The sequence below is a fragment of the Pocillopora damicornis genome, chromosome 3 (assembly GCF_964200805.1).
Source record: "Pocillopora damicornis chromosome 3, jaPocDami1.2, whole genome shotgun sequence".
Classification (NCBI taxonomy): domain Eukaryota; kingdom Metazoa; phylum Cnidaria; class Anthozoa; order Scleractinia; family Pocilloporidae; genus Pocillopora; species Pocillopora damicornis.
The window spans coordinates 12,481,467-12,504,673 of NC_142672.1; the positions used below are offsets into that span (position 1 = coordinate 12,481,467).

General features: G+C 37.7%; 3 protein-coding genes, 1 long non-coding RNA gene and 1 pseudogene across 23 annotated transcripts in view; 1 reads left to right on the top strand and 4 right to left on the bottom strand.

Moving 5' to 3' along the window:
* LOC149048272 (uncharacterized) overlaps positions 1–14,469 on the top strand; it is a 52,885-nt gene extending 38,416 nt beyond the window's left edge. For 4 of the 9 annotated variants that reach the window (XR_016184630.1, XR_016184627.1, XR_016184631.1 and 1 more), the window contains one exon: positions 9,789–10,098. This is a non-coding gene — a long non-coding RNA (uncharacterized LOC149048272). Of the gene's footprint in view, positions 1–9,788; positions 10,099–10,941; positions 11,113–11,561; positions 11,688–12,178 lie in introns of those variants that run through there. The other 5 variants (XR_016184626.1, XR_016184629.1, XR_016184624.1 and 2 more) reach the window with 3 other exon arrangements.
* LOC149048274 (uncharacterized) lies at positions 293–9,872 on the bottom strand. 4 transcript variants are annotated; one of them, XM_089199103.1, is made up of 7 exons: positions 9,443–9,872; positions 8,565–8,603; positions 8,415–8,491; positions 8,191–8,227; positions 7,171–7,265; positions 3,685–3,718; positions 2,481–2,929 (listed from the first exon to the last, which is right to left on the bottom strand). In XM_089199103.1, the coding sequence occupies exons 2-7, from the start codon at positions 8,583–8,585 to the stop codon at positions 2,912–2,914; spliced, it is 282 nt and encodes a 93-aa protein (XP_089055229.1). In that variant the 5' UTR covers positions 8,586–8,603; positions 9,443–9,872; the 3' UTR covers positions 2,481–2,911. The 4 variants fall into 4 exon arrangements, with proteins under 4 accessions (XP_089055228.1, XP_089055229.1, XP_089055227.1 ...); XM_089199102.1 differs by lacking the exons at positions 2,481–2,929; positions 3,685–3,718 and adding an exon at positions 293–478; XM_089199101.1 differs by lacking the exon at positions 2,481–2,929 and having other exon boundaries at positions 3,455–3,718.
* LOC149048275 (uncharacterized) lies at positions 3,821–6,000 on the bottom strand. Its single transcript, XM_089199086.1, has 2 exons — positions 5,828–6,000; positions 3,821–5,208 (listed from the first exon to the last, which is right to left on the bottom strand). Exons 1-2 carry the CDS (start codon positions 5,998–6,000, stop codon positions 4,836–4,838), a joined length of 546 nt encoding a protein of 181 aa, XP_089055212.1. The 3' UTR covers positions 3,821–4,835.
* Positions 11,332–16,161, bottom strand: LOC113675637 (uncharacterized). 9 transcript variants are annotated; one of them, XM_089199095.1, is made up of 8 exons: positions 14,888–16,057; positions 14,630–14,659; positions 14,352–14,386; positions 13,840–13,870; positions 13,672–13,724; positions 12,832–12,862; positions 12,598–12,655; positions 11,332–11,597 (listed from the first exon to the last, which is right to left on the bottom strand). In XM_089199095.1, the coding sequence occupies exons 1-7, from the start codon at positions 14,897–14,899 to the stop codon at positions 12,614–12,616; spliced, it is 234 nt and encodes a 77-aa protein (XP_089055221.1). In that variant the 5' UTR covers positions 14,900–16,057; the 3' UTR covers positions 11,332–11,597; positions 12,598–12,613. The 9 variants fall into 9 exon arrangements, 8 of the variants coding, with proteins under 8 accessions (XP_089055221.1, XP_089055222.1, XP_089055218.1 ...); XR_016184617.1 differs by having other exon boundaries at positions 13,672–13,870; positions 14,888–15,431; XM_089199096.1 differs by lacking the exon at positions 14,630–14,659 and having other exon boundaries at positions 14,888–16,161.
* A 5,070-nt stretch (positions 16,162–21,231) lies between these two features.
* LOC149048276 (uncharacterized) lies at positions 21,232–22,109 on the bottom strand (annotated as a pseudogene).
* Between the last annotated feature and the right edge of the window lie 1,098 nt (positions 22,110–23,207).

Genomic DNA, 23,207 nt, shown 5'->3' on the forward strand with positions numbered 1-23,207 from the left:
CCGTAGCTTGATGCCCTGATCAAACTGAAGTGAAATAATGATACATAATTTTTGGGGTTTTTTATTTCTTTCTCGGACAAGATTGCTGGAACTTAATGATTACCACGCATAGATAGCTTAAGGTCAATGACAATGATTTAGGCATGGTTTTGATACTGATAGAGAATTTTTGCGCGTTAGCAGGGAGTCTATGTTTTAAGATAGGTAATTTATTCCTCTTCCTTTATTTACGTATGATTCTAAAAACAACGTTTTTGAAATCAGTATACGAGGTTGGTAGTTGTGCGACTTCATTTTTCATCCTCTTTATATAATGGGTACCGCTGCGCGTCAGTAGTTTTCAGGAAACTACATGCCTGTGGTGTAGAGAAGCTTCCTTTTCAGGAAAAATATCCAACTGGTTGTTCACTAAGCACTTAGATGCCTCGCTGGGTGTTTAGTCTCTTGTGGTTTCTGTGGTGCAGTCCTTGGCTTAACCCTAAGAATTAATTCAAAGAGTTATGTGTGTTTGCGATGGTATATTTTACAATTTTTATCGATCTCTATGAATGTAGTGTGGACATGTATGCTCGATGTAACTTGCTCTGTTTAGCGACGCGTGTCATTTATTTTTTAATCATCATTGATTGAAAGATGTGTAACTTGATTTATGACAAGTAATGAAAAATATTGCAACGAGGAACAAGGTCATTTTCGGCAATTATAACTTGGGCCCTCCCCCCCCTCCCCCCAACGATGAATATCAATCTCTTTTTCATTATATGGTGTTGGCTTAGGTCATTAATTTTTAACATAGCTGTTGGTGGTTTGAATGTTGTTGGCAGCTTTCTACGCCACCACGAGCCGAGATTGTTATGGTGTCGTGTACGTAAGGTTTCCAAATTCTGGGTTAGTAGTGTGATGATGTTTCTGCTTGTTCTTAAAACCTCTCCAAATAGAGGTTAGCAATAACAGCGGAAACCGGACTTCCCACAGCTGCCCGTTCTGTCTCTTCGTAAATTGATGCATTGTACCAGAAGTACGTAGATCTCGATACGAAGTTCAGGAGGTCCTTGATATGACAAGGTGTTAGTGTCGTGCTGACGGGTAGGCTAGGGTCGTTCTCAAATTTCTGCCGGGTATATGGTCTTTATGAATCTTCGGTAGATCTTAGATTCTAGGCGGCTGTTTGTGTCGTGGTCTGATCTAGTTGTAGACGGCCTCTGATAGATATCCGCTTCGTTTCAAGGTTAGCAGTTTCTCATACACTTTCCTAGTCAGACTTTCTGTCGAACCTTTGTTCAAGCGCTTATACGGGCCATTTTCGATCAGAGAGGACATCTTGGCGTAATAGGAGTCGGCGTATAAGACTACGTGAGAGCGGCTTTTGTCTGCTGGAAGTACCTTGATGGATTGGTCCTGCATTTCTTTCGTGGTGTTAGGCTCCGGTGGTTTTGTCTATTGAAGGATTCCGTAAACAGCTCTCCTGACAGTGTCTGCTTATTCGGGATCGAGTGGTCTGATCGCTGATTCAACCTTGGCAGTAATTCCAGGAGCAGGTCGTTGTCAGGAGTAAGCAAAGTTTAGGCCTTTCTTTATTTTCTATACTCTCTTTTGAGAGTGCAATTTAAAAACTGTAACTAAGAACCTTTACCTCTCTCTCAGTTCGAACCTTTACCACTCTTACTGAGCACCTTAAGCTCTTTCTATCAGCTCTTTCAGGCATGAAATATCGCTTACTTAATGAGGGCCGTGTGTTATGAAAGGGACGATATGTACCAACCAGTAAAATAGGAGTTGTTCGTCACGCGGTTTTTATGGAGATAAGACATCTTTTATATTCTTCGCCTTATTGAGTCTGAGATTATCAAATTTTCGCACCTCGTTGGCATGCACCTCCCCCCCAAAATTTCTTTGAAATTTTCAGAAAGCTTTAGCTGGGTCGGATTATCGCACATAAAATGTTTATTTTACTGTTTTTTAAGCAGGACTCGAAGCTCACCTTTTTTCGTTGTGGCCATTTAGCGACCTTGAATTTTGAAATGGTTGCCACTAATAAATTATAGCTTCCTGAAGACAAAAATATGAAAGGGACAATTTTAGCGTTCTTGAAACCTCCCTAAGTGATACCTAATAATGTTTATGAAAAATGTATTCAAAGTTCCCTCCATATTCGTTTCTTCAAGGGGAAAAATAACATAGCTCAACCGAGATTTGTTGTTGCGAGAATTTTTGGATGATACCAGCCTATCGTTATATCAGTCTGTTATTTATTAGAAACGAAAACGTTTTTGCATAACCATGGAAATTTTCTTAAACTCTAATTGTGTTTATGAACATGCACATCAAAAAATTTATTTACTCTATAACGTAAGACCTTCGAGGACGGGGTCCCGCTCGCGTTTTCATTGTGTGCATAGAGTTCTTTTCTGGCGATATTATACTTCTTGTGTAAACAGACTCCGAGTGATGTAGACAATGATAATCGACACATTCGTTGATTGACTGTTACTTTATTTACAAAGAAGTTCGCCGTGAGTTGACCAACACATCAAAAGTTACTCACGAAATTATTACTGCCTTTTACTGTCTTAAGAAATTTTCTTCAACGAAACGTCACTTTTTTTAAATAGATAAATAAGTATATTCAATTTTCAGAGTGTTGGAGCAAAATGCGTAAATCCAACTAGCCTCGTCACCCTTTAACTCCCAGAAGAACGTGAAGTTTTAATCTTGATCTAGCATCAAATTTCCGTAGCTTATTTTCAAGGAAATGTATTGCAGCTAGAGCGGAGGATTAACCATCACATCTTTGGAGTTTAAGGGTTAACTTTATAACTAACGCAACTCTTTTTTAATAAATAGACATTAAGCTTTCAAAGTTTACGATGGAATTAACACCAATAATTTTGAAGTAGTAATAAGGATTTCGCTATAATTCATCTGGTATCTGCAAAAGGAAAAAAGGATAAGAGCTCTGCTAACAAAATGATGAGTAATGGTAACAGCACTAAGTGGTGTCCAGTTCGGTCTGTAGTCTAATGAGCGATTAAAAAAATCGGACGACCGCGCAGCGAGAGTCTGATTCGTTTATCAGGGGTGTGATTACAGAACGAATTGGACGCTGCCAATTAATCATAAAAATTACAATTTCCGAGAAAAGACTAACAGCCAACTTATGAAAGAAAGGGAAAATTTGCATTAACAAACTGACAAGGAGGCGTAAATTGTTTAATGGTTGTGATTGTTTGATTTAAGTTACAAATTTGAATGTGAGTGGTTGATTTAAAAACAATTTTGAATGAGATCGGCTTATTGAACTGTCCGATAACAAACTGGCCTATAACAAACTGGCCTATAACAACTTGGCAAGTAAATTAGTGGAGTTTCTTTTAACCAATCACAATCGAGGAAATTGTAATTTTTATGATTAAGTAATATATTATTGTCGATCAATTGCACGAAGAAACTATTCGAAGGCAAGTTCTGAGGTTTATTACAAAATCCATTTTAATCACAATTTCAAATGGAGTTATTTTGAAAGCTACGTGATGTTGCTGTTGTCACTTTTCAATCCGTTATTATTTGATGAATCTGAATGGAAGTGTTTTTAAACAAGTGAAATGAATTAGCTCCATTTACTTATATGAATGCAAGTGTTCCGTTACATAATCCTGAGGGAAAAGAAAAACATAAGTAACTTACATATGATGGCCATTCTTGATCTTGCACAATGCCTCTGTTCAGTAAAAAATGAAGAAGAGAGAGAAATCCTTAAGGTTTACAAACATGTACTTTCCTTGGACGCTACATTTGGTATTGTTTAACACAGATAAACACAAATATCATATTTATTTAAACCAGTAACACGGGTAGGCTAGGTAGAATGTGTAAGTATTTCAAGTATTTCCATTACTCTGTAGGCGTTACAAAGTTTTGTTACCACGCCAGTGATATTGACTGCGCAGCACTGTTTCTTCCTCGCTTCCTTTCTGAGTAACACTCAAAATACTTGCGCACAGCACGGTCGCACGCAAACTGGGTTCCACATTTACAGTGGTTCAAGGCGTTCCTCACTACCTGTGTCGTTTATCGTGCGCTATGGTTGTCCACGTTTCCTTTTCTTTTATTATTTATATGGCGTTTGTGCTCAGCATGACTAATCCCATAGAGGCAGGCATAAAGGAAGACCAAGGGTGTGTGTTCTTTTGATGATAGTCAGTAGGGGTCCAGCAGCGAGGCCAATATTATTGGTGGTAAGCTTAGGGACTCACGAGCACATGAGGAAGGGAAAAGTGTACGAGATTCTGATGTTATTTGGGAAATGGTAGCTAATACTTTTGCCAAGTCAGGCAATGCAAATGTCCTTCTAATTAGGGAGTGAAAAAAAAAGGCCTGTCTGAATGTCTGGCAAAAAGATTTATTTCCGGATTCTTGACTGAAAAGAGAATCAGATATTGATGGAAGGCAAAAGAACACGTAAGCACAATGTGGTTTTATGCAGTTTCCCTTTTGCGCCAAAGGAAGGCAACATGCGACCAAACCCAGGAGAGACACATGGGCTTCGATTTACAACCAGTCAGAGAGTCAGCAGAGATCTTTCATCTTGTCATCAACAATAACTTAAATTGCAAACTGTCGATTAACTTTTGTGATGAACTGAAACTCTCTTAGAGTAAATACCTTGATCAAAAATGCTGTTTCAGTGCACAATACGTCAGAACCCCTTGTCTGTGCAAATCTCGACAAATAAAAGTCAAAAAGGGGCGGCTGGTGGAACTAATGACGAAGGAGATTTGGTCCCTTCTTTCAAAGGGGCTGAGTGTCTTGCCCCTAAAAGTTTATGACAACGATCTTTATGGTGGAGAAAAGAATGGGGTTGGAGATTGTTCAATGCCTTGCTCCTTACAATTCATGTCAACGATCGTCCCAGTGGAGTAAGGATTGGAGACAAGTTTTGCCTCATGATCAACTTTAAAAAAGTCAGATGATTTCGTCTTAGGGAGAAGTTCAAAATAGAGGGACTCCATGTTACTCCATCTCTTCTCCAGAAGGGCAAGAGTATGATAAACTTCCACGTCGAGGCTGCCTGCCGTGAAGTTTCTGTACACGAAGAGCCATGGAAATCCCTGCTTCCAACTCAGTGGAACAACATTCAAATCCTGTGGCCTTTCACCGGCCACACCCATCTTCATCAGAATCAACGGTCCTATCGTGGCAAAATTGTGCCTACAAGAAATGGGAAAGGTCGTCAATTTTTGGAGACTGTTCTCCAGCCCATGTATAGTCAAGCTCAATTAACACCCTTCAACACTTTCTCTTCAACAAGTCTTTATGGGTGTTGTATTAAACAGAGCTGAAATTTCTTCTTCCCTGCCAGAGGAACACATCTTTTAGGCACAGGGAGGATACCAGGAAGTGCTTGTATTCTGAGTACAATGATAAGGGAGCTGTTAGATTATTAATCACATTAGTCGTGTGGACTGGGCAGGACAGTGGTGGCTCTTCTTCATTAGACAGCCGTGCAATATCAGTAGACCCTACTACTGACTCCAACGTGGTTGGTGTCCCAAGAGTTGCACTCCCACATCAGTCAAGACATCACACCATCGTGTCCTTTTCATCCTTGCAAAGTTTTCTGTAACCTACAAGAGCTCGAAAATTGCGGTACGTGGAAGCCTAGAGGAGGCAACAGCTCATGTGCTGTTCAGAATTTAGAGCTGAAATTCTCACCTAAAAGTTGGTTGTGGTAGAGAGAATCGGTTTCCACCATTTTGTCTTGGCTAATACCAAGGGAACAACATTACAGCTGCCTGGTAGAACAAGATGGGGCCGCTCAGTAACCTACCTTGACCTCGCTGGCCTAGGAGCTTTGCTCCTTGTTGCTGAAAAGACGCTCGTGGGTAACGGCTTGTCAATTATCAATAGTGCTGAGTGGGGACGATATTGAGCCTGTGGGTGGGTTGGTAGATAATTCACTCCAGGCTCAAAGTGGATTCTTTTTCTAGAGAGACATACCATTTTAATGTTATCTTCCAGAGAAAGATCTTTTCCTTCTACGCTTCAACCGTGAGGTGTCTATTAGGTGTTCCATTCTGATCTCACTGTTTCAGCAGTTGCAACTAGATTGGCGTCAATGGAAGAGTTTTATTCACTCTTTAATTCGCAGATTGGCCTATATTTTGCCAGGCTATCATCCAGCAAAAGTGAATATTTTCCTTTCAGGATAGGGGTGTCATCAAAAAGTGATTCGAGGGTCACACCCAGCATTACTAATGTCTCGACCTTCTTGGCAAAGGCATCAAGTGGCAGGTTCTTAGGGTATGGGATGCAGGCAGATTGCAATTCTGCCATATCACAGGGACACCTGGCAGTTGACCAGACTAGGCTTGAAGATCTTTCACTGATGGTTCATCATGGCAGATGACTTAAAGGTACCGAGGCGGAATAACAGAATGATCTCCCTGCTTGCTCAGACATTTTCAAAATTTGTGTTTTTAAGACATTTCAGGAGTATCGAGACAAAGAGGAAATCCTCTCACCTCTTGATGTCTGATCTAAGACCTTTTAATCACATATCAACTCAGAATATGTCTACAAACTGCATAAGGGAGGCTTTGGAGCTAGTAGAGGTTGCTTGCCACTTCATAAGGTACTCTTGCCCTTACTGTCTTTTTTTTTTCTGCTTCAGCTCGTGCTCACTTTACAAAATGCTCTTGTGGCAGCGGACTGGTCACAGAGAAATTTTAAAGTGCCTTTACTAGATATCACTGGTCAAAGGGATTATTGAAGGGCAGTACTTACTGTTCTGCCCAATCATCGGTGACCAGGTAACTTCTGCAAAGCTTTATTCGTGTGAAGGACACACCTTAATATTCAGTGACTTACCTGCTTACCTTATATGGGCCCAGTTGTACCCATATCATGCTTCATGTTAATCTTGGTTGTCATAATAGTTTAACTGGAGCTAAGCTTAACATGACTCCTAGCATTTTTTTTTGTTCTTTTTTTGGTTTTTTGTTTTTTTTGTTTTCGTTTTTGTATTTTGTAGTTTGTGTTGTTGTTTTCAATTGGACACTATTGATACATTCATATTATTATTAATATTATTATTATTTACGCTATGCTTTTTCATTTCAATATTATGCTGTGCTGAGTAGTTTAAGAATGATATTCAAGATATATAATCACCTGTTTGGAGAATAGTGAATTTCAAGAGACATTTCCGTAATCCCAACATATGGTCCCCACATGTACACTTGAAGTATCTGAAATTGTATTGTAACCTACCAGTATAAAAACATTGAAGGGATTAGCTCTTGATTACGCATATTGATAGTGTTTTTCATTTATATATCAACCTTTATGTGTCTGTATCCAGATGAAATTAGAAAATTAGTCACTGATTGTAGAATTAGATTTTCAGATTCAGTTACACTCATTAAGATTATACATAATTGTCGTTAATAAGCAATAACCAAGGCTTATATTGATGATGATTGCAATTATTGTGGTTGTAGGACCCAGTCTTGCTTTTAAAAAAATTATTTCAAGAGCCTTTATATGCAAATATTAATGTTTTCTCCTTTTTTATTCAGCATAACCATTTTTATTATTAGTGTTTTTATTGTTATTTACACCTTTTGTTAGGTTTGTGTTCTCCATTGATGAATTTGTTCATTCAACGAATGACATGACGTAATATATATTGACTTCCTACTCAAAATAAAGGGCAAGAGGAAAGTTGTAATGATCAGGCCTGGTTATTTACCAGATAAAGGAGGGAAAGTGAAAAAATTTGTCTGACATTTGCTTTAAGAACTAATTTCCTGTCCTCAGCTTTTTGGAATAGGGGAGGTTATGTATCTCTTGATCCAAAATAACAACTAACCTAATTGTACTTTGTAGAATTGTGACATTTATGATCATTTTAACCGAGCTAAGGTTATGATCTTTTTATTTTAATCTAAAGCAGAAACAATGTAAATAGTAAGTAACAACTTCACTTAGAGAGGTTAACACATGACAGTATAACCGATAAACTAGTAGCCCTCAATGTACAGCTTCCAAAACAGAAAAAACCATGACTACTTCTCTAGTTTACGTGAATTTGGACATGTATTTAGACCTTTCATATTTTGAATGTAAAGCATATCATATGTGGTTTAAGAGTAGCAGACAGTCCTAGCAATAGTTGAATGATTTCCATACCAAATGAACTCTTGCATAGCCTTGCACAAAAATCAAGCTGTTGGAACAAAAAGATGTCATCAGGCATTGGATTGAGTTATTCCTAATTGAAAGAGAAATTTATAGAGTGTTACATTGGAATGTAACTTGGCTATCTTTTTTCCTAAGTGAATTAATAAGGTTACAGTTGATACAAATTCAAGAAGAATAATTAACACATGACAGTATAACTATATGATAGTTACCTTAACCTGAACTGCAGGAAGGGTGTGTTCACTCCTGGTTCGTAGCTTGAAAGCAGTATCTCATAATGTAGCTCAAACTAAAAGAGAGAAAAATATTGTGAGTTCACCGATGTAGCACAACTCCCACTCTTGATGAATTGACATACTTACAATGTTTTCTTGCCATTCCATCTCCGGATGCTCTCCGAACTACACCAAACAAAAGAAATTATTTTTCATTAGTTCCATACATCGTGCTTTTGCTCGTTCGTTCTGATGCATTTTGATGTCTTTCCAGTTGTAAACTATATTTACAACTAGAGAAAGATGCTTATCTCGTCTTGTCACGAGCGTGGGACAAAGAGAAAATTCTGAGTCCCCATGAGGAATCGAACCTTAGATCTTCGGACTCCGCGCTCCGATGCTCTAACCACTGAGTCGCAGAGTCTCCACGGTGAGCGAGGTCTATTACGAAGTCTATATGACACACGTCCTGCATATTTCTAGGATCAGCAATGTCGATAGCGTAATGTTTGTTTATAGAAATAAGAGCGATGGTAAGTTTTGAGCACGGTAAAAAATTAGAGAAAGATGCCTTTTTCGTCCTATCACGAGCGTGGGACAAAGACCTCAGACCTTCGGATTCCGCGCCCCGATGTTCTAACCACTGAGCCACAGAGATTTCCCACCAAACTTACGCAATGCTGGGTGAAAGTCGTTTGCAGGAAGAAAATTATCTTTTTAACCAACCTTATTTCTTTTCCACAGGTCTCACTGACAAATCATGAATAATTACAGAGCCCGCAGTGAGCTGGCCGCTGGCATAAGTTCACTTTAGGACAAGGGAGGGGAGGGGAGGGTAGTTTTGATTTGAATCTTAGAGACACACTTGAAGCAGACTGCAATTTGTCCTAGTCCCTTTTAGTTTGCTTGTCCCTTAATGAAGAGGAAAGGGCCCGCTTCAATTAAATACGTTTACTCAGCAGATCGTTTTAATAACTCTTTTAAGGCGAAGAAGCACATATTTGCAAAGCAGAGTCTCGACTTACCTTTTTTTGAACGAGTTTCCCTCAGCATTTGTGTGTGGATGATCCTAGACTCTGCCATTGTGAGGGTTATTGAATTGGTATGTCCTTATGTTTCACAATCTTAATGTGTCTAACTTGGTAGGTTTGTTAGAATAACTCGTCAGGCACTGTTCAACTCCATTGCATCACGCTTCTTTTACTCCTCAAGTTTACAGCGATGAAATTGATCTTCAATACATTTTGAAAGCAGAGTGAAATGATTCTACTATACTCCAAGCTCATGATAATAGTTGGTATGGTGAAAACCAATCAAAGTAAAATACTCGCGTGCGTGTTAAAGCAAAATGCTAATCTTGTTATCCTTCAGGAACAGGATGCGACAAATGAGAAAGCAGACAACCATGACGTTTGTAATTCAAGTACTAAGGGGCAGCCCGCAACTGAGGCAATTGTATGACTTGGTGTTTGCTTTTGTCCTATATATGGAAATGTTTGGCTTGGGTTGTAAGCATCTAAATGCTAATCGTCAAACTGTCAAATTGATGATAATGAACTAAGGACTCTAAAGGGTGATTAGATACATCTGTATTAAATCAGTTCCTAGGAGATTTGTTGAAATAAGTCTTAGCAAAGTTATTTGCAATTGAATATAATTATATGTATGGAACGTTCTGGAAGCCTGTCTGAAGATGACACATTAGAATCCGTTTATGATAAGGTTGAATGTCATCCGCGTGAGACGGCGCATGATTTAACCATCGAATTTTGAAACCGTACTGACGTCTTATTTTTATTCTTGAACTTTTGGCCCAAAAGCGGAAAATGCGTTCTAGCAATCTAGGACATGCTACCCTCGATCGAGCAGTTTGCTGAGAAATTTTACCTCACATGTCTCTCACATTTTGTTTTGCTTAAAAATACAGTTCAAAGGAAAATATGTGGTAAAATCGATTGACCAAAACCTAGAACTGTTGTTTCTAGTGTTAAATACGTACTTTTATCTGCGGGGTATCGCTCAGTGTGGGTATGTGAATAAAGCTATTATTAGTCGACTGCTACAATCAATATAATCGAGTATTTTTCCGCTTGACCTCGATAAAAGCTTGACTATTTCAGTCACTGTCTCTCCCATCGACGAATTTTTAAGCTTCCTCTTCTCATCAAGCTAGTTTCAACCTATCCCCTCTCCCCCACATAACGTACATTATGCACTATGGAACTTCTTAAACATAATCTCTGGACTTTGAAACAGCGATTTCCCAGAGTCGAAAAGCATATAATTACTCTCTTACTATCAAGAACCCAAACTTTACGGTTGCCGAAAGTATTGCAATATCCGTTTGATATTTTTCCTTCTTTGAACAAGTCCGCTAAACCTGATCTTAATTTTTCTTTGTTTCTCGTACTTTTAATCGCATTTTGTTGCAATCTTTTTTACAACGGGTTGTCTTTTGCATGGTCGGAAGCTGCTGAAAAATCTCCTCTGACAATCCCGTGACTGGTTCTTAATCCCTCTTACTGGGAAAATAAACCTCTATCCTGAGGGAAGGGCTAAGAGAGTGATCAGTGTTCCATTTATTGGCCATTGAATCATTTTCTTGGTTGATTTCATTGACTATTTGTCGATTTACATGTAAACAGTTGACCTGGGAATGATGCCAATGAATATCACTTGGGCATCGAAGAGTAAGGTATTTGAATTCTATCAATTGTGTAGACTTAAGTCTCTCAAGGTCAGAGAATAACAAATACGTGTGAATGGGAAATCACATTGTAGCTAGGTAATATTAAGCGAAAACTTCTCAAAGTTATTTCCATATCTCCTCTCGATTCAGTAAATTCAGGGTAGTGGCTTTGCGTCGTGTTATACATATTTCCCTAATGTTAGTTGAGATACGGAAAACACACAGTTAAATGTGTTTGTGTACTTTATTTATCTTTACTCATATCAAATGCTCTTTCCTTTACTTCATAATATATATATATACATGATTTAACATTATACTTTTTCAGGTATATATCTCAACTCCTTGAACCGATAAACCATAATTGGGAGGAACCATTAAAAATAAATATTTACAAGGTACATAATATTAGCATTGTTGTCACAGCTTTAAATATCTTGAAGTTTTTGTTTCAGTCCCGCTCTACTTTGCTTGGAGATGGAAAGACGTCCCTGAAGAAAAGAGAAAGGGGAAAATTTGGAGACAAAAGAAAAAATGTTTATTGCTGAATTGTTTTATTGCAGCATGTATCTGTAAGTTTTGTCTTTCTTTTTTTGTCAATTTACTTACTGTTAATTTATTTATTTTTGCATTCTCAGAACTGATTTCACCGAAGGAGAATTAGGAGTATTACTCTATGAGTGATTAAAGAAATCCTTTGGTTTTAATAAAGGCACAATATTTTGTAGCGTTGTACCAAAATAGAGATTATTCCTCGTAGACACTTTGGTCAGTCTAAAACATTAAAACCTGAATATTGATTTATTTAAAATGTAATCTCCCAGGAAAATCAAAGTGTTCCTAACAAATCAAGGACCCTACTAGGTCTCGACCTCTCCGGTATACGAAAGTAATGATCAAAAATTAATGCCAACGTCATTATTTATAGAGACTTTAAGATGGCTGCTCGATGTGTTTGTAATTATATTGATATAATTTAAATAATCATCAAGCCTGGTACTTATCTGGTTTATGTTAAATGTCTACTTTTTTTTATTGTCGGTTAATCAGTGCAATAATTTTGGTCTTTCAGAAGGCTTTGTCAAAAGACTGGCTTGACCTTAAGAAACCCATATGAAATTGCTTTTAACCATGGTTTAGACATCTGACTTCATCAAATACTAAAAGGCTAAAAGGAATACAGTTGGCTAGAGGAAAAACAAGGGAAAACGAGATAGTTCAACATTTTTCCAGTAAGGAGACCTTAAACGACATGGAATCTTGTCGGTGATGTGGACTTACGCTCTTAAAGTTATTCCCACAGCCCTCAAATGAAAATAACACAAGATCATAGTAGGATGTATCCCATCTAACTCTCATTGATGATGGACGTCCACAAGAAGAACAATCTTTGGTTGTTTTATAAAACATTTACTGGTATTTATTGCTTCATTTGATGACACAGGGATGTACACAGAAAGAGCGATGTTGAAGTAAAGTTATGCTACTCACCTTAATTGGTAGACGTTCATGCCATGTCAACTTTGTAACGAATGATCTCCATCTCATTCTTAAAAAAGAAACGGTAAACAAACTTGGTGTGTTTTGATTTTTTGGTAATGTTCAACAACAGAGTAGGGATTTACTTCAAGAAACTGAATACAGGTGGAAGGCAGAGAGTGATTGACATAGAGAACATATACACGTGGATGAAGCACTCCATATTGGAACACGCATGAAACGTACCATAGTGGCTTGTAACATTCTCTCTTCCAACCTGTGAAAAGTATGAATATAGTTAATGGACTTGAATTGTTATCAGGGTAAAGGGAATTCTTCATGGTGAGGTGAAGTGGAAAGTAGAAGCATGTTGTGTTAAGTATCATTGAGGATATTATTTTCCCTTGCTGGAAGCTAGCTATGGTACTTGTGTAGAGCTGTGACGGAACATGATGTGCTGAACTTGATGTATTCATGATTAGCGAGAGTGACCGGTCAGTTGGTGCTCAGTTGTTCTTAGACTGAGTATTGCTTCATGAATGAGTTTCAGATACTTGACTGTTGGTTCTACTAGAGTCATTGACCCAATATACATGTCGCCAAGTGATATGGTACCCCTCTGATGTAGTGTCATTTCGAGAAGGGTTTGATTGGTAAACGTATGAGTCCTGAATTGGTTTGTTGTTTATCAGTTGCAGTGCTTCCCGACAGGTTCTGTTGATACTCAGCTGAAATCATTTCAAGCTTAGGGTTGATTCCAAAGTATTACAAATGAGTCATTTTAGATATATTTAAGGAAATGAATGTTTAGAAGTGATGTTATACCCAGTTGCAGTAACTACAGGCAGCGTTTTGTTGTGAACCAGCATCATGAAGCGATTTGGTACTCAAGTGTAATACTGCGAGGCAATACTTGATGAACGAGTTAGTGTTCAGATGCAGTATGTTCAAGTGTTGGTAGAGCCACAACCCAGCTTACTTCCAAAGAGGGAGGCTGAGACTATTTGGTCTTTAGTAGGGGAGAGTTAAATGATTCTGAGCGGGTATACAGGTAGGAATAATGATAAAAAAAACATTTTGGCCTACCTTCTCTGTGGGGAATCCTTCATTACCATGTAGCGTATTGCAATCATTTCCCACTAAGAAAGAGGAATATTTCGAAACAGTGATTTGTGCATGGTTATGAATGGATACTGTTACATAGCGGGTTGAACCGCATGTTTGAGGAAACAGTGACATTGATGAAATACTTACAGAGGACTTTTCCACCATTTGATTTTGGTCACTAGTATAAGAAATAAAAAACACAAGATTAGTGTAGTGAATCGAAATGATACGATGTTGTCATGAAAGATTGAGGAGAAAATCACCTGGAGATCAACAAGTTACAGGTCTTCTCTTCAACTGTTAATCGTGTAATTCATAATATAGCCCTAAAAGTGGATACTATCAAATAGTAGGAAAAATTGAGTGTACCATGGAAAATCTGAGTGAAAAATTTGTTTTGGTTTAAAGGTAGTAAACCAGTAAGTTTCTTATCAACCCCAGACATTACCACCAACAGCAATCCCTTTCATTGTGCCTAATTTCTTTTCAAAGTACATATAAGGCTGATTTGTTGGTATTTGACCCTCCAAAACGTTAATAATGGGTATCAGCTTCTACCCTCTCCAAAATTTGCACATGAAAATAGTGAACTCGACTAACTAACGCCTATTAAACGGTACATTGATGGATATTCACATAGGTACTTCGTCAACTCTTACCTTGTTACATAGTCTCGAATTTTTGATGTCTCTGCCTGCAAAACAATTCACTTTATTTTTAAATCGACTTTAGAACATTAGCTTTGTACCTAGATATATGTTCATGCTGGTTTTGAAAGTGTTTCTTCACATTATCTCAAGCCTTTTTTCAACCCATAGGACGTTATCTTAGTAAAGAACCCTTAATAAATAACATTATTGCTAACAGGATGCGTATTCACTCTGAGGCAGTTTCTTAAAAAGGAAAGCAGAAGCTTATTTAATGACGGAGCACTCACCGTAAGTTGTTTCTGGAGCTCGAAATCCATCTGAGAACGCAATACATACAGTTAAAGGTCGCATCTTGCGAATGTAGAATTTACCGTAATTTTTTTCATAGTCTGAGCTAAAGAACTATACTCAAAACAAGGTTTCTAGTGCTGTCTATAGGTTTGTAAAGCTTCTCTTAGCTACCGGCAAACATTTGTACTTGAAATGAGCGTGTAGGAAATCAAAATGTAAGTTAATTAAAGGAATGAAAGAGAGAAAATTCTTACTTCAGAGTCCATGTTTCCCTTAAATTATGGTACGTTTCACGCATGTTCCACACTTGGTGACGTCAGACGGAATCGATAATCTGTCGATTCTTCGTTAAAAATCGGTTCGGGGCATCGCAACAGGGAAGTCGTCGTAAGATAAGAATTCGAAGTTTTCTCAAACTTCTTGCCTAATCTCAAATCATCCTTTTCTCTTTGATTCTTTGGACTGATTACTGGTTCATTTCTGTATCTTTGTTACTTGTGGCGCCTCGTGCAATTTCATTGACAGGCTTCCCTCACAGTTGTTCACATGCGTGGCTACCATTTTATGAGTATAAACGAACAGGCCATCTGATTTAAGTTTGATTCCAATGCTCCGTAAGAATCCCGTCATTGTTTGCCCAGTATCCACCTAGGAAGACTACAAGTTTGTTTCGAACTAGCAAACCAGGCGTTTAGCACGTTTTGCGTCGTTGGTAGAAGTAAGAGTAATGAGCGAGACAGGAAATTACGCCTGTTGAGCATCACGACGTGGCATGCTAAGAGTGTCTTCAGCTTATTCAGTTGAACAATTGCCTGTTGTTTTAGAGGTCACTGAACCGAGTTGACAGATAAACCGCTTTCTACGTAAAGGAAATATGCTTTTGTAATTGTCAATGTTCCGCCTTCTGAATGAAATAACAGCAGTTATTTGACTTGTGTTGATCGAATCGATTATCGCTTTCGGTTTTATATCGTCTCTATGTACCCAGGCACAAACATTAGAGCTGCTGGAGGTACAGTAGAAGCCAAAAAAGATAAATGTAATTGGCTCAGGAGATAAATCTCTCTATGCATGACCTTACAGATACCAAGCGCGAGTGAATTGAGATTAAATTATATTCTTAACCTGATTGTAGATAAACCTTTGGAAACGCGGAGGATCTTTGAACCGTTTACATATTTGCTTTTTTTCCATCAGTAGCCTTCGAACGCACGTGGATAACTGAATTTAGTGCTAATACTCTCAATATTCTGTACAAGTCCTAAACGCTCTCCAGAGTTCACCATATCTGTCTCAAATTTGCCTTCAAACAGCGTGTTCTGTCCCGCTATCGAAGGAAAGAGCTGAGTCATTTGTTTTTGAGTCTTTGGAAAAATATTAAATAAATGATGATGACATAAGCTTTAACAAAGTACTCTAAATATGTGGTCTGTGTCTGTAACTAATTACTCATTGTGTGGCACCAACGTCCCTTCGTTTTCCGTTCGTTCTTCTTACGATACTTGACTGATTCGTGATATTCGATCAGAGATTTGCTGATGGGAAATTGCGTGACTACAAAGCTTCCTGATTCCTAAATAGTCATTTTATAGGCTCCAAACGGTTCGGGGTTTTTGACATTTCAGTGATTTAACACTAAACTAACAGTGACTTAACAATTGATACGATGGTCATGTATACAAAAAAAACAGTAAAGTTTGATAGATTTTTCAACATGAAGCGTAGCACAACCTGAGGATCACATTACAATCACTTCTATTATCACTTGAATGCCGGCTCAGACGAATGTGCTCACATTACCTTTTGCTTACTTGGTGCCCTTTCAGCCATAATGATTTCAAAATCTCACGGACGTTGTAATTCTTGCACCGAGGCAGCTCGTCCACGGATCAGTGCTCTGGCTATAGTTCCTTGAATATCACTTACCTTTAACGTTTGAAGGTATAAAAGTTCCTTTAAATCCTACCTACTGTATTAAAACAGTGCTATTTGTAGCCAATATCACTGTGATTTGTTGGCGATCTTCTTCAGCTTCTGAGAAAATGTTAATAAATCGTTTGCTTGTTGGTATTTGCGGTCGTGAAACTATTTCTGAGAAAAGTGTTAAGAATAGCAGATTTGAAGTACACAAGAAAATTCTCGGAAAGGAAAAACCCACCCGAGTGATTAATTTTTGGAAAAAAGCCTCTCTTCATTATTTAGTGCGGTGGCAGTCTTGAAGGATTTTTAAATCAAAGGAACTTTACTTACTACTACTTAGTAGAAATATTTTGGAAACAGCTGGCTTATAGGTTTAAGCAAAACTGAGTTGGAGTTCTGCTAATACTGTCAAGTTATGAATAGCTTAAAACAGATCTTGATGGAAACCAGCTTAAGTTTTAATGATGAAGATACTCAAGCTTAGATGATTATAATGACTTGGTTTTCTTTGAATGACAATTAAGATATTTTTTTTAACTATTGCAACAGTCAAGCCTTCGGCTCAGCGACAAAGTTACAGGAAATCTGAACGGGTAATTTTTCAGTACCCCCATGGGTAAGTGTACCAGATGTCCTGGATACTTCATTTTCCCGCGCAGTGCAGCATGAATTTTACGTTATGTAATAATCATGGTTTGTCTCAGTCTACAGCCATCAAACCAAAATAACGATCGGCCATAAATGTCAACCTGTAAGAAGTTCAGTGAAACTAGCTGAAATGTTCGTACCTAATCGCGCTAATATCCCGAATAACAGAAAATTTTGAAATGGATATTGGGTGAAAGTTTAAAGGATACGATTTAAGGATTCGCTTTTTTCGTTTGCATATTTCGTCAGGTTTTGATTTGCAAACTACGCTTTGTTTTCCTCTTGAGCTTCTCTGACGTTGAAAAGTAGGCCGATCCGAACGCTGAATTTCCTTTTTTGTCTTAAGTTATGGCAATTTCCCAATACATAATGCTGTCATTCTTTATTCCTCATGTGTAGAGATCGAACGATAAAAAGAATTAAGGTGATACCTCAGGAAAAAAAGGTATCGAACAACTGATTTCAAACTTTCCTTAACTGTTCCCTGCTAATGTCTATTTCGAAAAATACAATTTAAAAGATAGGTCACCTTGCTTGTTTAAGAGATTAGATGAGCCAAACTTACCCCTCTTATGCTTGTTCTGACACTAACCACGCGTCATTTCATCGGTTCACAGTGCATTTTCAGGTTGCTGGAGGCAAGTGTGATTTAAGTGACGTTTAAAAAAATCAAATTGATGGGTAGAAATTATCAAGCGTATGGAACAATTTGTTATATAATTTGAGAAAAAAAAAATCACGCAATTTTAAACGACATCGACTCAAAACGCTCCTCGAGTCGTTGCTTTCAAGGTCATAATTTGCATCATCGAGGCGGGCTTTCTGCATGCATTTAGCCATACCTGTTTTCCCTTCGATGAATTTGCTTTTAATTTCGTAAATTTAAAAGGAACAATTTGTACAAAAAAAGTAATGCAATAAAAAATATAGGTCATCGTGCTCGTTCACGAGCCAAGGACCATCGTACATCTTTGCCTGGTCCATTCACTGAAATAAAATCTGTGTTCTTAGACTGCGCCCGCGCTTATTCGCCTGAGTACGTAATTTTTATGCGCAGTACAGAATGCCTGGTGCAATATTGAGGAATCACGTTAAGAAGAGAAAAGGAGTCTTGAAAATGGCTGTAACGATTGAAATGACATGGGAATAGAAACAACCAGAGAATATACACCGGTTTAAGAAACTGTGACAACATTGCACGATTTGTCACAAGACCGAACATGAAACATCACTTCATTGTAGGATAGCAATCAGCTTTCTTATAATTATTTTTCGTGAGAGTTTGCTCACGAAGGTGATTGCGAACCAGTTGTTACGAATGGCATAAATGGATTTTTCTGTTTTATTTTTGTTTATATTCATAATCACCACGATCCATAAAACTAAATCTTCTTGTCCGTCCCTTACGGTCACGAATTACACTTCTCTCTTAATGGGGCATTTGTCACGAGAGAGGATGAGGAGTTATTTACTCATTGCCCAATAAGGGTCAGAGATCTAGACTTATGTGAGTGATTGATTCAACTGCGGTTAAGTTTACACTCTGGATAAAATATGAACGATCTAAGAAGTTTATAAGTTAGACGAGGTCGGTAAAACTTGAGAACAAGGCTGACCGGTGATTGAGTTGCATCTCGAGGAAGCAGCAAACTCCGAGGCGCTTCATGCTTAAGGAACTGCAATAAGTCCTAGCAGCATGAGTCATGTGTGGCAGACTTAAAATCAACACAAAAAAGGGGACATGCATCTTGCTTTTGGAAGCTTCTAATTAAACTTAAGAGCCTTAGTTACACCCATCAAAAATTTTTAAACAATATGTTTTAAAAAAATCCTATACTAGCTATATCACAATTCATTACAGTATATATTCAAAGTCATTGCGGTAATGACTAAAAACGATCAAATATTAAGCTATATAAGTAAACTGCTCCAGTTTGTCTGTATCTACGGAAAAAGAATATTTCGGAATCTGTTCTAACCACATGATTTAACTTGAACATGCACCTTTGTCATCACAGGGTTTTCGCTAACAAGCCCTATTATTGATATAGTAATTTATGTGGTAAAACTTTGACTTAGAAATTTCGAAAGTAATGGATTGAATCTCCCTTGCATCTCCCTTCTCATGCTTCTGAATCTCAGAGAGGGCGGTAGTGTCTCTTCCCTCCATCATTGTTATAAAGTCCTTAAATGAATCACTGAGTGCAAATTTATTGTGGAAATGAAACGTTTTCAAGAAATTGAAAGTTTCGGCGACAAAAGTTGCGTGAATTTCCTTGACTCTTTTCATAACAGCGAGAAGTGTCTCCTCCCTTAGAAAATTTGATCAAAAAAGGTGAGTCAAGAATCCTTCGTCAAGTAGAAGGTGTTTGATATCGTCATTAACAAAAAGGTTTGATATCGTCACTAACAAAAAAGTTTGAAAGCTGTCCTGACTTTGTTGCACTTTCCCTGTTTTCCATTTGTTTTTTCAAACCACAAATAACAGTAGGTTCGAGTTAACGTTGATTCATGAACGTACAAGCGAAGTTTTGAGACACTGGAGAAAAAGGTGTCAATGAGATTTCTACTATTAATCATGGCAATTCGCTCATAGTTAGTAAACGTAAAAGCAGCGAAGGCAGCGGCAGTGCACTTGTTTCCAATGACACAGAAGCTGAGACTGAGTTGCTCAAATTGTCATTAAACTTATTTCTATTAATGCAGTTCAGGACATAATAGATCTTTAGATATTTGCAGAGCGAAAAAAAAAGATAACCAAAGTCAAATTTCGACGGGGTGTATTGAAAATAGTCGGAGTGCTTTCAAATGGATTTTTGATAGAGATTCAAGACGATCAAAAAAGGGCATTGACGGTCGTCAGCGACATTTTGGGCTGACAAGAAATAGCCTTCCTTAAGTCAACAACGACGGAATCAACGTTAAGAAAATCTAAAAATTTTAATTATTTGTTCTTTAATAGTTCCATGGTCTCTACCGAACTCTTCCAAGATGACCTCTTTGTATTTTACCATAAAAAACTGATAAATTAACACACTAACTCACGCAATTCATCTTGTGTAAAATCACTCATTTGTCCTTTCGGTAGCAAGAGCTCAAGCTTGTCAAAGTCATTAAGATAATGCCTTGATTGGTACATCGGAACTCAAATTGTTTTTAGAACTTTAAATGACTGTATTCAGCAATCTGTTTTCTCTCACCTCTTTAACAGCTTCAGCCGCAATGTCGAGTTTTTACCGGATATTCATGTTGCAGAAGGTTACTTTCTATCATGATATAATGAGGCAGGTGACGTTTTCTCAGACTTTCCTTGAGGCGATCCATCACATTCAGGAAACAAGCTGCGCAGTTTTCTTCCCTTCAGAAAATTGCCTCCTTGTTTTCACATTCCCAGAAAAGTATATTTTTCAAAAGATAGGTACAAATCACAACGTGCATGATTACTAAGGTATTCTTATCTTATTCTATGATTTTAAGTGTCACCACCACGTGTCGCTGTACAGGGGAAATATTTTGGCCAATGAAAAGGATATGCGCCATTCATTATTTCCCATCTCCCGATAGGAGCCACATAACATCCAGGATCTCAAATTTGGTCAGTAACGGCTGATGAAGGCCAAACAGACTTGCGTGTTCGCTTCAGCCAATTTACTTCAGGCTTAGGGTGCTGAAATACTTCTGATTTATTTATTGTCATCAGGGTTTTAACCTGGTCGTTAACGCAACAAAAACTTTCGCGCTGGTCTATGAAGTTCGTCCAAGGAGGCGGCAAAAAACTTACATATACCATATTCTGGTATATTGAAAGAATAAATAAACCTTTTTGTGTCTGTGTGGTATATACTGAAGCAATTATTCACCTCAGTGACGTTGAAATCGCTATCTACCACTCTTTACCTCCACTTCGGTGAATAATCTTGAAATACTAGTATAATGGGGGCAACCGATGAATTTACGCTCCGCCTCATATACACACAACTAATATCATTGCCTCTCCGTAAACGTATGTGACTCAATTAGTATTAAGTTTTTACCTTGCTTTTTTCTTGAGAGCAAAGTAGTGATTTCCAGTGTGCCCAAAATATAGCTCACATTGACGTTGTCCAGTTGTGTTACATACCACAGAAGGGGCAATAAATTTGACGTAAGAGGAAGAGGGATCCTTTCAATAGAAAAGACAGAAAAATTCAACATCAAAAAGCTTCCAAAACATTAAATATTGGATTTGATTCTTGAGGCTACTTCAAGTGAGTTTTGGTGGTCTTGCAAAAACCATTATGAGATTAGAACAGCATGGAACGATTCATGGAAAAAAATCCTTAAATTGAGTTTCATACTCTTGGAATCGTAATGATCGTTATTCTACAAAGATAGTTTCCGAAAATGCTCGGATGACCATCTCATTCGCCCAGGTATTGCGTAATAAAGTGAGTGCTTCATTCTAGTGTGAAGGGACCTTTTTGCTCTGAATATCCTCCATGTATACGAAATCAAGCCTGATCTGTCCTAGTGACTAAAGGAGATAAATATTAGAAAATCAACCGTTACTACTACGAATATATTTCATCCGGCAGATTTGAAATGAAAAAATAAAAAAAAACATTACAGTGAGAGGTTCCCATAAAAAATTCCGCAATTTAAAACGCCGTTCAACGATCCCATGTTTTACAACTCATCTTTCGAATCAGAGACTTTGTTTCAACTTATAATGTGATGAAATTAATGTGTTATCCTTATGCGTGCCTTTGGAGACTTAAAAAAATAGAACTTACGTCCTATTGGTTGAGCGAGAGATAGTAAAAAATTTCAGGTGGAAAGCAGCTGCGTTGAAGATCAGTCACCATCTCCTTTGAGATCAAAGCTTTCCTCGAAACCCTCAGACTCGACTCTCTCAGAAAGAGGGTCCATCCGTTATTTTCTCATGGAAAGAAACAAATAAAGAAATTAATGGATCCATGAAGGAGAGATCTAGCTTTGAGTTACAATGTTTCATTTGTCGAACATTTACTTTTAGCAATGGCCCAAAGAAAAATTGTCAACGACAACATTTTAATTTGTAATCATACATTTTCTCGACCAGATCTTAGAGTGGAAAGGTGGTACTCTTGGCCATTGGATGAACCCACGAGAATGATCTTGAATTTTCCAGAGTATTCCCGCGCACCTTGAGTTCTTGTCAAGCACAGCCCACCATTACTTGCATGCATGTGCACGAACAAATATTTCTGTGTATCTGGATTCGAACAGACAACTGATATGGAATACTGCTTACAGCACGATGCACTGGTTTGGCAGAAAAATTATAATACAGTAGTCCTATTACGGCTCTAATGAGAGAGAATTATTGATGTTTTTCTCTCCTCAGCTGGAGATGTTTTTCACGGAATTTGCTTCCTTCACTAATTTTCGTTAAATTCAGGGTCATATGTTTGAGATATGACGTTGAATACAGCTGCGATTGAAAAGAGGTTTTTATCAGGGTTTTCTGTGTAGGTTTGCTGAGATGTACACGTAACATTTTTCATCAATTCATTATCGAATTTCGTAGACCGAACGACCCAAAAAAGAAATGAATAAAAAATTAGCGAACGACTATACCTACATGTCTTTTTTTGCATTTAAAACGGATTTCAAGTGGTGTTGATAGTTGAAAATTTAATCTGAGTGTTTTCAATCCACCCTGAGAAAGAAAACAACTCACCTTTTGTGCTCAGATTTTAGTGCAGGTCAACAGTGCTTGATTGGCTTCTACTTCTAACGAGAGGGTGTCAGTAAGAGATTTTTCCAGAGACTAGGGTAGATTGTTTTCACTCTTTACCTTTTGTACTTGCTTTTTAGCTTAGCTTAATGTAGGTTTAGTTAAATTGTCTTTAAAAAAACGTTAACATCTGAAATAAACAACTATGGCAATGAGTTTTAATTTAGGCCAGCGAAACATCTTTCCAATTAAGTTGACTAATATGAAAAGTGCATATTGATTTTTTTTAGCATGTTAATTTTGTGTAG

Bases quoted from the DNA above. Each gene is read 5' to 3' on its own strand.
- LOC113675637 (XM_089199089.1), bottom strand. The intron at 14,387-14,629 runs GTGAGTGCTCCG...ATTGTTTTGCAG, and splicing joins AGCTCCAGAAACAACTTACG to GCAGAGACATCAAAAATTCG. The intron at 13,871-14,351 runs GTAAGAGTTGAC...TTCTTATACTAG, and splicing joins ATTCGAGACTATGTAACAAG to TGACCAAAATCAAATGGTGG.
- LOC149048274 (XM_089199101.1), bottom strand. From the start codon at position 8,585: ATGGAATGGCAAGAAAACATT. The intron at 7,266-8,190 runs GTATGGAAATCA...TTATACTGGTAG, and splicing joins GCTATGCAAGAGTTCATTTG to GTTACAATACAATTTCAGAT. The intron at 3,719-7,170 runs GTGATTATATAT...TTTACTGAACAG, and splicing joins ATTCACTATTCTCCAAACAG to AGGCATTGTGCAAGATCAAG.
- LOC149048275 (XM_089199086.1), bottom strand. From the start codon at position 6,000: ATGGTATGTCTCTCTAGAAAAAGAATCCACTTTGAGCCTGGAGTGAAT. The intron at 5,209-5,827 runs GTAGGTTACTGA...CATTTCTTGTAG, and splicing joins CCTAGGCCAGCGAGGTCAAG to GCACAATTTTGCCACGATAG.